General features: G+C 37.3%; 2 protein-coding genes across 4 annotated transcripts; both read left to right on the plus strand.

Moving 5' to 3' along the window:
• Positions 1 to 3,587: 3,587 nt before the first annotated feature.
• LOC122074893 (protein SLOW GREEN 1, chloroplastic-like) lies at positions 3,588 to 8,132 on the plus strand. 3 transcript variants are annotated; one of them, XR_006139079.1, is made up of 5 exons: positions 3,588 to 4,399; positions 5,442 to 5,588; positions 5,724 to 5,804; positions 6,109 to 7,606; positions 7,733 to 8,132. XR_006139079.1 is itself a non-coding variant. In XM_042639883.1 (4 exons), the coding sequence occupies exons 1-4, from the start codon at positions 3,692 to 3,694 to the stop codon at positions 6,292 to 6,294; spliced, it is 1,122 nt and encodes a 373-aa protein (XP_042495817.1). In that variant the 5' UTR covers positions 3,588 to 3,691; the 3' UTR covers positions 6,295 to 8,132. The 3 variants fall into 3 exon arrangements, 1 of the variants encoding a protein (XP_042495817.1); XR_006139078.1 differs by having other exon boundaries at positions 6,109 to 6,428; positions 7,244 to 8,132; XM_042639883.1 differs by having other exon boundaries at positions 6,109 to 8,132.
• Positions 8,133 to 10,066: 1,934 nt separating this feature from the next.
• LOC122074369 (embryogenesis-like protein) lies at positions 10,067 to 10,567 on the plus strand. Its single transcript, XM_042639193.1, has one exon. It carries the CDS (start codon positions 10,067 to 10,069, stop codon positions 10,565 to 10,567), a length of 501 nt encoding a protein of 166 aa, XP_042495127.1.
• Positions 10,568 to 14,936: the final 4,369 nt, after the last annotated feature.

Genomic DNA, 14,936 nt, shown 5'->3' on the forward strand with positions numbered 1-14,936 from the left:
GTGTGGAGTGGGGGACCATATGACCATATCCAAGAAGCAAAAGACTATCACGAAAGGAAAGGATTTGGAAAGCTTATCATTTCAATAGATTATGGTTCCATGTCCTATTAAGTCCTCTATCACTCTCTTTGGTTTTAGTTTTTCTTTATTTTTGTTTTAATCACTTTTGTAATAGTTTTTTATTTCAATTAATGTAAGCACTCTTTTATTTTTATTCAGTCTTTTTATGTTTATAATTTATGCAATTGAGTTATAATTTTTAAAATTATAGTTCTAGGCTTAAATTTAGGTGACAAAATCAAGAGCCGTGGAACATCTCTTTTTCAAGTTCAGTTTTTTTTTTTCAAGATTTGCTTTCTTCAGGCTTAAAAGTTTCAGATTTGGTTCATTCCAGATCTGGTTTTTAGGGTTGACAGTATCTTAAATCACCCAAGCTTTTCAGTTCAAGCATTGATTCAGGTAGGTAGACTTCTTCAATAGTTTTCTCCCCCCTCTCATTCTCTATTTTGACTGTCATTTCTTTCTTAATTTAGGATTTTAATTTCAGTCGTTACATTATTGTTTTCCCTTTCCCCTCAGGTTCATGGCTAGTGTATGTGTTGGCTTTGCCCCTCTTAGCCATAGAACCATCATTTTATTGTTTTTGTTTTAATTGTTTCCCTTTCCCTAAAACCAAGTAGAGTAACCCTTGTAAAAGTGACTCTTTGGTCAAGTATAAAAGCTCATATTATGATACATCACTCGGGTTAAATAGAGAAACCTACTTATGAGCCTCTCTCTAACTTTATCCCATTTCTTTTACTTTATTTTTATATCAGCATTTTTTTCCTTCAATTCTTTTTAATTGTATGGGTTGTTTATTTTCATTTATTTATTTATTTATTTTTAATTGCATGGCTTGCATATTTAAATTCTTAGATAACGAATGGTTAAGACGTTATTTTAGATACATATGTTTAGGACGGTAGTTAGAATTAGATCACAACCATTAATCGGTTCACTTTCGCATTATTAAAAGAAGCCAAAAATAAAATGGCTGCGACTCGTAACTACACTGATCCGTACGTTTACGCTTACATTTTAAATCCTACCAATCCTCTTCAACTAAGTTGTTGTCCAAATCATATTTGGGTTTCACTTTGAAATTGAACCAGTCCAATTAAATTGAACTAGACCAAGGAATTGCTTTGAAATTGAACCAATATTGAACCAATCCATGAACTCAATTAACACCTCTCTTGAATTAACAATTGACCCAATAACACCCAATACCATTGAACCATTAGTTCTAATAATCTTATTAACCAAACCAATTTACTATGTCCCTTGTTGCCAACAATGACAACCTTGATGAGAAGGGTGCAAAACTTAAAAGGATTCATCAGTCCTAGTAGAAACTCTCTCTCTCTCTCTCTCATCTTGCAACTGTGGTGGTTGATGAAAAAATGATTGAAATGCCTCTCAAGAATCATGTTTTTATTTTTTTAATAATAAGATTTTATTAACGACAGAACAACGTTCCAGCAAAGACTTGGGAACCGAGTAAGAATTAAAATCAGATGAGTTCGGTATACATACCAATTTTCATAACCGAATTGGAACTTGGTTCCGTTCCAAATCACACAAATACTTTAGAATTAAATCGAAACCAAATCAAATACTTGGTTTTAGAACGATTTACACCCATAGCCGGATGTGGCAAAACCTTACTATCAAAGTATTTAAAGCCATCAACTTCCCAACATAAAGAGAGCGAAGGAGTGGGTCCTGCTTGGAATTGATTAGGCTATGTATGGATCCCATGAAAAAAAATAGAAAACTTAAAAGAAAAAAAAAAAAAAAGAGAGAGAGAGAGAGAAATGAAAGAGATAGACACATATGTACATAGCCTAATCCATAGAGAGACATTTCTGAAAGCAAAAGAGATATGTGTTGGGTGTCTACTATTTACCATATATGCGGTATGTACGTACATGCAACAAAATCGGACTTGAGAAGCTAGATTTGCATTGTTGATCAAGCGAGACAAAGGATTTAGATCCTTTCCAATTATTAATTGTGAAATTCTCTCCATGCATGCGACACTTGTACATTTTTCAAATCATATGATTGTAGAATTTTTTTGAAATTGCACAAGAATTGCACGATTAAGAATTGAAGAGGATCAAGATCCATCTTTTCAAGTTTAACAATTCAAGCTGATTTTATCTTAGGCTCAAGTTATATAGTTGGACATTCGAGGGTTGATTCGGGGATTCTTGTGTCTTCTGAAGATAAGGATTCAATTCACTTTATTGGCCAGTATTAGTTGCCACGATACCAATATTAATATCAATATCGATACATATCAATTGATACAAGATTAATTAAAAAAAGATGTGCATGACGTATCAGTCAATCAATATCCATTTGGTATCAATCACAAGTTCACAAACTGATACTTAAAACTCATAAGAGGCTAGAGGAAGGGGCAGTGCTGTGAGGTCCACATGCAAGGGAGGAGAGAGTGTGTGTCACCGTTCAAATCTATAAAGTGTACATAATGATTTATTTTTCTTCTATCTGAAGAGTAATTGTTATTTATTATTATTATTTTCAAAGGATAGAATTTATCTCTACCATGGGTGTGGAGGGAATCTCTACATCCACACTCATTGGTATTTTTACTTTGCTATAGAGGGATAATTTCAACTTCGTCAATAGGAAATGAAAGTGCAATGATGACCCATGTATACTCACAACGTCACATAACCCATGAAAAAGATATTTCTATATTTTACTGATTGATGGAAAAATTTAGTCCTGTTTCTATAACAAAGGTTAATGTGATTCGAAAAAATAAAATAAATAAAATAAAAAATTATTCGAATTAAAATTTACTTTTAAGTCTGTGTTTGGTAGTCAAGAGAAGAAAAGAAAGGAAATGAAAAAGTACTTTTAAATCTGTGTTTGGTAGTCAAGAGAACAAAAGAAAAGAAATGAAAAAAGTATACTTTTGTACTTTTTTTTTCTGGGGTTAAGAATTTTTCTTTGCACTTGGTATGCCTTCACTCAAGAGAAGATTCCCCTTTTCAAATTTAAAATTCCCATTGAGAATTGTAAAATTTTCTTTTGTTTTCACGATTTTTTTTTCTGCCCAAAACACAAGAAACATGTGAAAAAATATGAAAACATAATAAAACAAAAAATGAATGATTACACAATGATTTCCTATGTGTTTATTTCTCTCTTAAAATTCAAATTTTTTTGAATTTTTTTCTTTTCTTCTTTTGGTGACCAAACATACATACTCTTTTTATTTTTTCACCATTTCTTTTCTTTTCTTCTCTTCTCTTGGCTACCAAACATAGCCTAAGCTCTCATCAGAGTAAAAAACTGAGAATTTTTGGCCCAACACCCTAGAATCATTGAGTTTTCAAATTTGAGGGCCGAATATAGGGAATCGGCAGGGACCGATATGATCCCTGAATCGAGAGCTAGCTCCTTGTGGGCTCGTCGGTTGTCACCTTCAAGTTGGGCTTACAGTTAACAAATCAAGCCCAACCCGGACCAAGTTGCATCCGTATCCAAAAAGAATTGAGAGAGCATATTTGGGGTAGATAGAGCCAGAGCATGAGGAAGCGTCCGTTCTGGAAGTCCCATAGTCGTCTGGTGAGAAATTCCTAGTACCCTCTTCTCCCCATCACCTTCGATGGCTTCCCAATCGATTAGTACTTTCTCGCTCTGCTCTCAATCACCCACCCTTAATCTGAAATTCTCAAGACTTGGATTTTCCTATGGACCCAAAGTAATTCTTTCAAGTTCAATCCATCCGACCCAGCTGCAGAAATCACTGTTCTTTCCTTCCCAACTCCAAACCAGTAATCCACAATTGTGTAGGCTTCATTCACTTCCATACTTCCTCCCTCGTCAACCATTTCTTCCAGTACCCCATTTAAATAGTTCCAGAGTATGTTCTTTCTTCAATCCCCAGAACAGTATTTTCAAACAAAAAATAGTTGTTTTGATTGTTTGGTCTTTCATTTTCTTGGGGAGTTTTAACTCTCGACCGGCTCTGGCACAACCCACAACCCAGAAAAGCACTTCTTCTGCACCTATGGAAGAAACAAGAGATACCCAGAATGACCAAAATGATAACGAGGATTTGTATTTGAAGATATTGGAGAAGAACCCGAGGGATGTTGAAGCTTTGAAAGTGATTTTGTATGCTAAGATGAGGAAACGGAAGACCAAGGAGGCTGTGAAGTATGTGGAGAAATTGATTGATATCCAGCCGAATGAAATAGAATGGAGGCTTCTTCAAGCTCTTACCTATGAGATGATGGGGCACCTCAGCAGGGCGAAGACACTGTTCAAGCAAATCCTTGAGGAGAGGCCTCTTTTACTTAGAGCTTTGCATGTATGATTCCTATTCTCCGTTTATTCTTTATTTTTTCAGTTCTTTTTGGCCTTCATAGCTGTATGCGTTTTATATGTGTGTCTGATTTCTTTTTCTTTTTTCCTGGTAGATTTAATCATCCAACTGTTTAAAGACTATAAAATAGATATACAAAGGGACTTCCATCCCAAAAAAAAAAACACAAAGGAACATGTAAGCCCATCAACTCACTTTTGAATAATTGAGATAGTTTAAAAAGGCATGTCAGTTTGAATTGGCCTGATTTCTAGTTCTTTGTGATTTTTTACAATATCTTATATTGTGTAGGGATCATTGTTTTGTGTAGATCCATTGCTCATTATTTTAAGTACTGGATCAGCCAATCAATATCAATTTTGTGAACCAAATAATTAAAAGCGAAACAAAGTGAGAAGGTATGCAGTTTCGATTAGAGATGAAGGAATACACATTTAAATGTTTTGGTTCTTGAGATCATCTTCCGATCATAGTGATGAATCTTTAATTCCTCAACTTCAATCAAAATATTTCTCAAAATTTTCCTGTTGCAAATGTTGTGTTTAGCTCTTCAAAACTAGTTTCTCTATTTCTATGGAATACCACCTATGACGAGACACATAAAATGAAGCAAATCTTATAGGAGGCACAGGGAAAAGGCCTTGTAACGTTCCTGATGAACCAACTTTCTTTGCCAAGTTGTATTCTTCTAGTAGGTTATCGGAATTCCAACAACATCCAAAATCTTTTTGTTTGTGTAGATACTTTTGCAGTTCCATGGGAGTTTGCAGTCCGCTAAATAATTGAGCTAGTTTGAATTTAGTCAATATAACTTTTGGATCTTCTCATTTTTCCCCTTTTTCCTGTCCCTTGTAGGTTTATGTAGATCAGAAGAGAGTTCATTTAAATTCATTACAAGCTCACAACGCTTCCTACAGTTTTTTTTTTTTTTTTTTGGGTGGGAGGGGAGGGTTTTGGAGGGAGGAAGGGGGTTGGGAGTGGGCAGATGCTGTTGTTCAATTGATCTCACCATGCTCATCTTCCACAGGGTCTGGCAATGGTGATGCACAAGAACCATGAAGGCCCAGCTGTCTTTGATATGTTGGACAAGGCTTTGAAACTTGCTCAACGTGAGAAAAGAGTCACCGAGGAGCGGAATATAAGAATTTTAATTGCACAGATGCATGTTGTGAAGGTGGTAATTTAGATTCCCTCCCCCAATAAACTGATCCCAGTTATTGAAGTGTGATGTCGAAAAAATTTTGATTTCCTTGTCTATGCTGTATGTTAACTTTGTCCATTGAAGGCAATGTTCTTGTCTCCTATGCAGGGTAACTTGGAGGAAGGCTTGAAAGACTTCCAAGATCTGGTTAATGAGAATCCCTGGGATTTTCGGCCTTATCTTTGCCAGGTGGAAATTGAACTCAATACTGCTAGTTCCTGCTAATCCATCTTTTGCATGAATGATTTTGTACTATCATATTTTTCATGTGCAATGCAATTTGGGCTCCTGCTTTAATATTTAAAGGGAAAACTAAAAGCGGCATAAGGGAATTTTTGGAAGGGTTTTAGGATCTACCTTGCAAAGTACCTTCTATTAAGTGATTTTCATTTCTCTGTTCATTCTTGAGGATTTGAAAAAAAAATTGTTTAGAAACAAGCAATTATATTTGTAGTTTCATCACTGGTTTACCAATTCTGGGTTTCTGTTTTAGGGGATAATCTACAGCTTGCAGGGTAAAAAGGAGGAAGCACAGGAGCAGTTCGAGACATATCAGAGTCTTGTCCCTGAAGAGTTTCCCCAAAGAGGATTCCTTGATGATGTGGTACTGGCAGCCAAGGCAGAATCTCGGCAACAGCTGGAGAAGGATTTTGATGTTGAATTCTCCTACAGGAAGTGAAAATCAATAATCAATATGCAGAGAAAATCTGTTGGGTGGTATGTTATGGATAACTAGAAATCTCTATATACTATTTATCGGTCGCAGCTCTCAAGAAAGGGACTAATCTCTCTAAGGGGTTCGTTTTGCACCAGGTGAGATGGTTAACTGTTTATATCATTTTTATGTTCCAACTTCTCATGCACTAAAAATGTGCTGCCTAACCGGCAACCCAGACATTTCTCTATTGGTGGTGCTTGCTTGAGCACCACCTTAGGAGAAGCGTGGTGGGGTGGGTTTGAGCAGCATATCCTGGAAAGTTGTAAACTGGAGGGTCATAATTATTTGATCTAAAGCTAGAACCTGGTTGTCCTGCAAATCATGGGAAAGTTGTAAAATGGAGGGTCATAATTAGTTGATTAGTATGAATTAGGTCTTCTAAGTGGTGGTCCTCTGGCTTATGTTTGATGAATCTGCCAGTTTTGTCAATGTAATGCAATGGACCACCATGGCACCACCATCTAAGAGTTTGGGGGTTGGGGATCAACATAGTTTATTATTCCACTATTCTAAGATATCCCAAATGCACTGGGAAGAAGAAATAAGGGAAAGGATTATTTTAGAACAGTCTATAAATCCATATATATGTCACACCTGCTGGAGGTATTTCTGCCTCCTAACAGCTGGCCCCACAAACCGAATACCCTGAGCAGAATAACAACTTGATGATTGATCAGATGACTTCTTTTTCAGAAGAAAAATGCTATTTTGTTCCTAGTTATGCCTTGGACAGTGGTCATGGTTCCAATCATATTTCTTTAGGTAAGAGATGCTACAGGAAATATGTAACCAACGAGTGGTGAGTTTCCAACCAGTTGCAAAGGGGCAAAATGCATTCCATTTAATACTTTTACCTATATTTTGAGTTTACTTACATGAAGCTAATCCCCCATTTGATATTTTGGCATAGGATGAGATCAAGGTTAGGCATGATTATCAACACCTAGAAAAGAAAAAAAGACACAAGAGCCATCTGTTGGCACTGCAACAGCTTCCAGTAGTTCGAGTATGCACCCATAACTAATTTAGTGAAATATTTTTGGAGGAGCAGGCACTTCTGAAAACTTTAGCTGCTATAAGTTTTGTAGAATTATTACATCAAATTTTCCATTTCCAAGCAACATGTAAGAGAAGGAGAGGTTTGCAACTTTGCATTGTGACTACTTAAGGGAGATTGCAGCACAAGTTCTGGCTGGGGGAACAGCTATATTCCCAGCAGAGTCGTAAACAATGATGCCAGAGTAGTCTGGGAGCTGGCATTTTTCACCCATGAGTATGTTCTTCTGCCAAACACAGACATCTTCTTCTCCAGCCATGCTTTCTTCACCATATCCTGGTTGGACCTGATGAACCCTTTTGGTTGTTATGAATGATCCTTCTGTGTTGAGATGTATGACAGGTTCATCAGAAGAGAAACCGTAACACCTACGCCAGTTACGCCTTTTCCATGAATGAGAAGCACACACGAAGAGTGCAAAGGCACTGAGGAGGAATGCTGCAATGCCGAAGCTTGCCTGAGCCATGCTTTCCGCATGGAGTACAATGGGAAGTTGACGAGCCATTGGAAGTCCAATGAGGGAGGATAGATCACAGTGAAGGGAGTTTATGTGGTAATGGTTTGCTACTTTGCCAAGGGGAGTTGTTAGGTATCTGAGGATTTGTTAAGAGGAATTTAGGTTGGGTTGGATCTTGGTTTTAGCATCAAGGAATGGTGGGTTTGGTAACCCAACCTCCTTTGTCATTGTACTGGTTGTGGTTCAAGCCAGACAAATATATTTCATGCCCAATTGGATTCAAAATTGATTTGAAAAAAGAAAAGAAAAAAAAAAAGAGACAGGTCTACAGAGAAGGGTACTCCATGACTCATCCTTCTCGTCTTGTTCACCTACTCTCAACAAGGTTTCTCCATGGCCTGCCTACTTTTGCCTCATGGTTGTCTATCCTATAATGGTTGAGACACAATGTAATAATTAACAGAGGTGAAAGGGCATAGACCAACTTCATGGATTGAGATCCTCTCTGATGGTTCTGCTTTTAACGATTCTTCAATCTGTTGTATGCACGTATCGGTTTGTATGTCGATCACCTTGGGTTATGTGAACTCAGGTGTTCGGCAATTGGGCTGCATGCATATGAAAGGTTGGAGGGAAAATCATTGGAGATGATCCAAATGGTTGTAACCGTGAATGGCTATAAAAGTATGATTAGCCCTTAGCCTCTCTCTCTCTCTCTCTCTCTCTCTCTCTCTCTCTCTCTCTCTCTCTCTCTCTCTCCTGCGTGCATGCCATTCTCTAGAATGATAGGGTAGGCTGAAACCGTTAGTTTTGCTTGGCTTTAGTTAAAGGAGAGAAATAGTACTTGGAGAACCCTATGGAACCTTAAATCATGAACTATGAAACCATGGGGCCATGCCAAGAGAAAATGTAAATATTGTTGGAGAATTACATAAAAATTCTTAAAAGATGAAACTTTTGGACTTTGAATAATAGAAACCTAACATATCATAAATAACATACAATTAGGTGAGAATGGGGCTTAGCATATCATGCTTTACTAATTATGCTTGGCAATTGTTCCTGTTATTTTGGTACTTTATAAATGCATTTAGAACTTGTAATCTTTTTATTTTTTTAAAAAAAGTTTTCCTACACCACAGCAGGATGAAGGCAAATGCATCCATCTATGGTCATAAATGCTTTGCCCCCTATTGTATGAAGTTGATAATACCCTCCCACTTTCACCCAACACCCTTTGGCCTTTGCACACCATATGAACTTCTTGGTTGATTGTGAGTGAAGGAAAAACTACCATATTATTTTTTCGGTCTTTTGTCTTGTTCGAAAAATTTTCTATTAAAGATAAAATAGGGTTTTCATAGTAATTTGAAGGTAAGATACTGTCACCATGTCTCGCGCCCTACACTAACACGGAAGTCAATGGGAACGCACATAAAGACATTAACATAGTTGAAATTTTTTATTTTACGAAGAACAAGTTGTTAATTTTGCATGCTCATATGGCACACAAATCATATGATACTTTTTTTCCCCCTAATTTGAAAGTGAGTCAATATTGTATAATCATCAAAAGTTGTAACACAATAAAGAGTTATCATCAACTTTTTACTATAGGTTGATATTTTTTTGGGGTAAAATGAGGTAGAGCATTAAAACCCTAAATCGGGATATTCTTTTCGGGCGATCATTCTCTGCAATGATACGATGAACATCGAATGACCAATGACATCTTAACACGTGTGCTCTTAAAATTGTCACAACCATTCAATATTCATTGCATCACAGTAGTCATTGGAGAGGATTTTCACGCATCATTTTCTTTCATCCACGTTGTAGGAAAACTTTTGAAAATCCTTTTATTTTGTCAAACTTTTGGTTAAACTAACTATTAATTTTCGACCAAATTTTAGCAGTGTGGTCACCACGTTCCAACACGTACCACCACTCCCACCAAAGCAGCAGTGGAGGAGAGGCTAGGTATTTGTTAGAGGCTTCACTCCACTTTTTTACTTCCTGACAAATATTTGCTAGAGGTTCGCGTTCGAGCGTACACGAACGCATGATATTGTAGTAGATGTTTGAGGGAAAGCTAGTTTTGCTTCTCCGTTCTAAGCCTTAGCTACCTTCTTCTACATCTACATATTTTTCCCTAAATATTGAAAAGGAGAGAAGAAATGGGTATGATGCGTCGGGTTTCGCAGGTTTCTCTCATTAAAATGTCCTTGAAGTACCGTGTTCGTCAATTTTCGGCTCCCATTTCTTCGTTTGTTCTCAAACCCTCCTCCACAATTTCAACTGGATTTGTTTCTGGGTCCATGTCGACTCCTAAACTGGAGATTTTCGATCAGCCCATCTCGAAATTTCACTCATTGACACACACAATCAGTTCAGGTCCTTCGACCCATCTCAAAAATCATGAAAATCTGAGGAAATTTAGTGACGAAGCTGCCCCAAGCTTTGATTCGAGTAAAGAGATTGATGAGATTAATCTCAAGTTCGCAGAAGCTCGAGAAGAGATCGAGATGGCTTTGGAATCAAAGGAAACGGTTTACTTCGACGAAGAGGCGGAGAGTGCTAGGGAAGCTGTGAAGGTTGTCTTGGATATGTTCGAGGGTCTATTGGCGAAGTTACCTGAGAACGAGAGGGCTTCGGTGCAGAGGTTCATGGGACTAAAGATCGAGCAGTTGAAAGCTGAGCTTGAACAGTTGAACGATTGAGCAGGTTGGTTAGTTGGGTCTTTAGCATAAATCATTTCTTTTGTTTTTTCCTTTTTATTTCATCTTTCTTTCTCTATGATGAGGTGAGTATCGTCTGGGGCGAAGGATTGCTGCCTTTGGCAAGCGGCTTATGTTGGAATGTATCAGATATTATTAATCTGCTTTGGCAGTTTGGATTTTTCTATTTATTGTCAATGAAGATTTGAATGTTATTTTCCATGGAAACTTTTATACTTCTGGTCCGTATTTATCTGTTAATATGCCCTTTCATCACCATGGATGCTGCTACGAGTAGATGTGCTCGGATGTTCTTTATATGCATCAGTCCTCTGAAGGGTTAACTGTTCATACATCCGGTTACACTACTCTGTTATGTTGTTTTATTAGGAAAAATCGACGAATAATTGCCTGGCAATGCCATGTTTTTCCCTCTGCTATTTCTTTTTTAATTGACACAAATACACTTGCCTCTTGTTCTTGCATTTGCTGGGAAGGTTTCTATATTGGTCAACAAGTTGTGTTATTTTAACATCACATTATATCTATAAGGGGGTTTTATTAGGAGGGGAAAGAGAAGAAAAGTCATAGCAAAATATAACATAGGCGGGGTCTGTAGAGTATGGATAAAGGGAAAAGCTCTTCAAAACAGTGTTGAAGAGATGGAACTCTTAGATCATATGGAGAGAGTAGTTTTATGCTCACATTTTCCATTAGACGCAAACTTGAAATACCCTCTAGGTCCTCAATTTACTATCCCCAGTAGGCCATTATATCCAAGATTGTCATCAAAATTTCAGATAACACTCTATGAGGGTTTTCTAATACACAGGAAGCCCTTCTCTCTGTTTCTGAATATGTCAGACAAGCTGTGATTACCAAACCATTTGTCAATGGATAAGACATTAGGAACCTTAGTTGTGTACTGGTCCTATCTGATCCTTCAAAAGACACCTCAAATCCTTGAATATTGTCTACTTCTCAATCACCTATCTGAGCCTTCAAACAACACCTCAAATCATCGAAGGTTGTCTACTTCTCATTATTACCTGTTTTCCTCAAATTTTAGAAAATGATTTCCAATCTCATTAGAAATACTTCCTTTCCCTTAATCTTCTGGGGTCAAATGCTGATACAACTACATTTGTAAGATTCCATTACAACCTCTTGTCTTCTATCTAATGTAGAACTAGAATCGGCAAACCAACCTAGTCCCAAAACAGCAGGATACTCTCGAAGAACAAACACAAGTCAAATTAGGATAATAGCACAACAGATCAGATTACAAGAGAAATCAGACCTGAAACAGTTGAAGCTATTGAACCAAATACTAGGGTTTCTTTGATCAGATTGGGACCGATAACAGGGGCTTACAAGACTTCAAATAGGTCCAAATCAACTTAATACCATGAACCAAAGTCCACGAGAACAGTAGGAACTGAACCAGATCTGTCAATTTCAGTTCTGCTTTGTCACAGGTCACTAAAAGACAAGAAAAGGGAGAATTTTTAAATCTCTCAAACCACTGGTCAGAAAGAGCTCCCCTTTGGGTCGAGTTCTTCCCCAGGTAGGACCTATCTTTGATCCAAATTTCAGCCCAAACTGATGGCTGAAAGTGTTTCTGGCAGCAAGGGATCAAATAGGAAAAATATGAAGATTTTCTGGACAGAATTGAGAGAAAAGTGATTTAACTAAATACCTATAACAGTAGATCAGATTTGGATCACCTTGAGTATGGAAGAAAAGAGGGAGATAACTAGAAGAGAACCTCTTATGCTTCACACCGCAGAGAGTTAATTGGATCAAACACCAATTCCATCAGCCTTGATCAAACACAAGACAAATCTCCATGTAGAAGACAATAGCAACAACCATTAATTTTTTTATCAAAATCATCTAGGCCTTTAGGAGCCTCCTCTTCTTTATTTATAATGTTAATGGGGGAGGAAATTACAAAATAGAAGGTTCCTAAGAAAGGAAACCAGATATTCTCCTAATACAATAGCTACTAAAAACTGAAATTAGAAACTAACTGAAATTAGAAACTAGTTGAAAAAGGAAACTAACTACTAAGGACTTGACTCAATTAATAACTTGACTCATAAGGAAACAAATATAACTCAAATCAAGCCCAACTAGAAAGGAAACTAATGAAAATGGAAACTAACTAGTAATCCCGTACTCAATCTTAGAGCCCCCTTTTTAGACCCATAAAAGTGGTCTATTACACTCAAAACACATGGGATCAAAAGCCTAACATGTATGGAACCCAACCCTAGGCTTATTCCTAATAAAACAAGCCTATTTTGGTAATTAATCTGCATCACTATCTATATTCTTAGAGTATGTTCTGAGTTCCTGTTGTTCTCCACCTCAGCTTTTCCAGGTTTATTAGGAAACTCTTCCATAATCTTTAGCATATTCTCTTTTTCTTGCTCGACCCCTTTGAAGGATACCGCAGTTTATTGGCCGATTTTATTGTATTTTGAACAACCCATTCAACAGGATCAATAGGATCTCCTGATTCCTGTAATTTTTCTTGCCACAAAGATGAGGATTGAGTCTTAGTTGTAATATCCCCTGAGATCCTTGGTCAATAGGGCCAAGGGTGATCTCGAATTCAGGCTACAAGAGGAGAACTGAAGCATTTTTTTGTAAGCCTTCTTTCTAAACCTTAACCTTCATCTCCTTTTAGAAGGCTTACAAAAGAATGATTCAGTTATTTGTGAGATGGACAAGGAGGCTTCATTTTAAAACCTGGTGGAATATGAGAGCTTGCCTAATTCAAATTTGAAAGAGATTGGGAATTTTTTTTAATTTCTGGTGAGTATTTAGCAGATCCATCTGTCAAATCAGCTGGTAAGCTGTTCTCAGGGCTTTGTTCAGTCTCTGCTTAGTCAGCTGCTGTAAAGCTTTGTTGGCACTTCTACTAACTCATTCTTTTTTTCCTGAGCCTATAGCTGATTGTATCATAGATGAGACATCCTTCATCTTTCCAAGAATTGTGACAAGGAAGGGGCACCAATAGATCTGCAGAAAATGTGTGAAAAATGTTTTACGATTTGGCCATGAGAAAGGACTGCTTTCCTGGACTGGTTTCAATGGAGAAATGACTTCATCATGGTTGATGATTTTGATGGCATTGGGATATCAACTATGTCTGAGGGCCTGAGATTGATCCAAGCAAACCGCAGATCAGATATGTTTCCTTTATGTTTGCTTTGCAATTTCAACCAGTTGTCCACCATTGTTCGCAATTGGCACCAAGATTCAACAAGTCCATAAGTGGCAAGGAGTTCATCAGAATCCATCAGCATCGTCAGCATTGTCGAAGAGCATCATTGCCAGAGTTTTGATGAAAGATAGAGCCAACAGTGGAAATAGTTTTTGCCATAGTTGTCACTTGTCACTGCATCTAGGCAAACCAAGGCGGTCAAAAACTAAGATAACACCAACAGGGTGCCTAGGCGACCAAAGCACCCATCCAGAAAAAGCCGCCTGGACACCTAGGCGACTCCTTGATAACTGTGGTCTTTGCAGATCGATTTGAGTGAGGCATGTTTACCAAATTTGCATACTTCTTCAAGTCCAGAGAAAAAAGAATGCCCCATTCTGAGAGAAGACTTTTGAGTGAGAGATTTCTCTTCCCATAAATTTCTTGATCATACCTGTAATAATGTCCCAAGATATTCAAGGGAGATGTGGTTGCAGATTCCCGCTTTGCGTCGTACACTAAAAACATGATTTCTTGTGAAGTAGGAGGTCTTGAGTATAGAAACCACCTGCTGGAAAACTTGCAGTAGAAATTGTTTCCCCTGAGGGTTGAAGGGAATTAGCTACCATTTTCCAAGCTTTTCAAGCTTGGTTTATTCTTAAGATAATGTTTAAGGAGTTCTTGAAATTCCACCATCCATTTGATGCAGTCCCTCTTGGGATAATGATTGAAAGATTTACACGCTATCTATCATCTTTTCAATCAAGTTAGAATTCTTCTTTGGTCAAAATGAGATGCGTGATCCATGCATTTTAATATCCATTCGACACAGTTGTCCTCGATCCTATTCTTTTTAGAAGTCCTCTTCCTCTTTCAGCGATATGCCCATGAAAATGACTTCCCAGATTTCCTCAAATATAAATAATTTTTTATCCATTGATACAATCCAATCTTCTTACCGGTGACAATTTTCAATCTAGTTCCTCTTTTTTTCATTCAACTGTTTGGAATATTTTGAGAGATTCCCTTGAATATAATTGCTGATGAAACTGCACATGTATTTCTTTTCAATACTGGCACAAACTAGAAATTGTGCTGTATTTTGACTTTGGATTTCATGGGAGTAGCTCTGTTTCTAATGTCTGTGAGTGCATGACT

The sequence above is a fragment of the Macadamia integrifolia genome, chromosome 3 (genome assembly GCF_013358625.1).
Source record: "Macadamia integrifolia cultivar HAES 741 chromosome 3, SCU_Mint_v3, whole genome shotgun sequence".
Classification (NCBI taxonomy): Eukaryota; Viridiplantae; Streptophyta; class Magnoliopsida; order Proteales; family Proteaceae; genus Macadamia; species Macadamia integrifolia.

What these genes read in the sequence shown, in the direction of transcription:
- LOC122074893 (XM_042639883.1), top strand. Translation starts at nt 3,692, where the DNA reads ATGGCTTCCCAATCGATTAGTACTTTCTCGCTCTGCTCTCAATCACCC. An exon ending in TTTTACTTAGAGCTTTGCAT is followed by an intron (nt 4,400 to 5,441) that starts GTATGATTCCTA and finishes CATCTTCCACAG; the next exon opens with GGTCTGGCAATGGTGATGCA. An exon ending in CACAGATGCATGTTGTGAAG is followed by an intron (nt 5,589 to 5,723) that starts GTGGTAATTTAG and finishes TCTCCTATGCAG; the next exon opens with GGTAACTTGGAGGAAGGCTT.
- LOC122074369 (XM_042639193.1), top strand. Translation starts at nt 10,067, where the DNA reads ATGTCCTTGAAGTACCGTGTTCGTCAATTTTCGGCTCCCATTTCTTCG.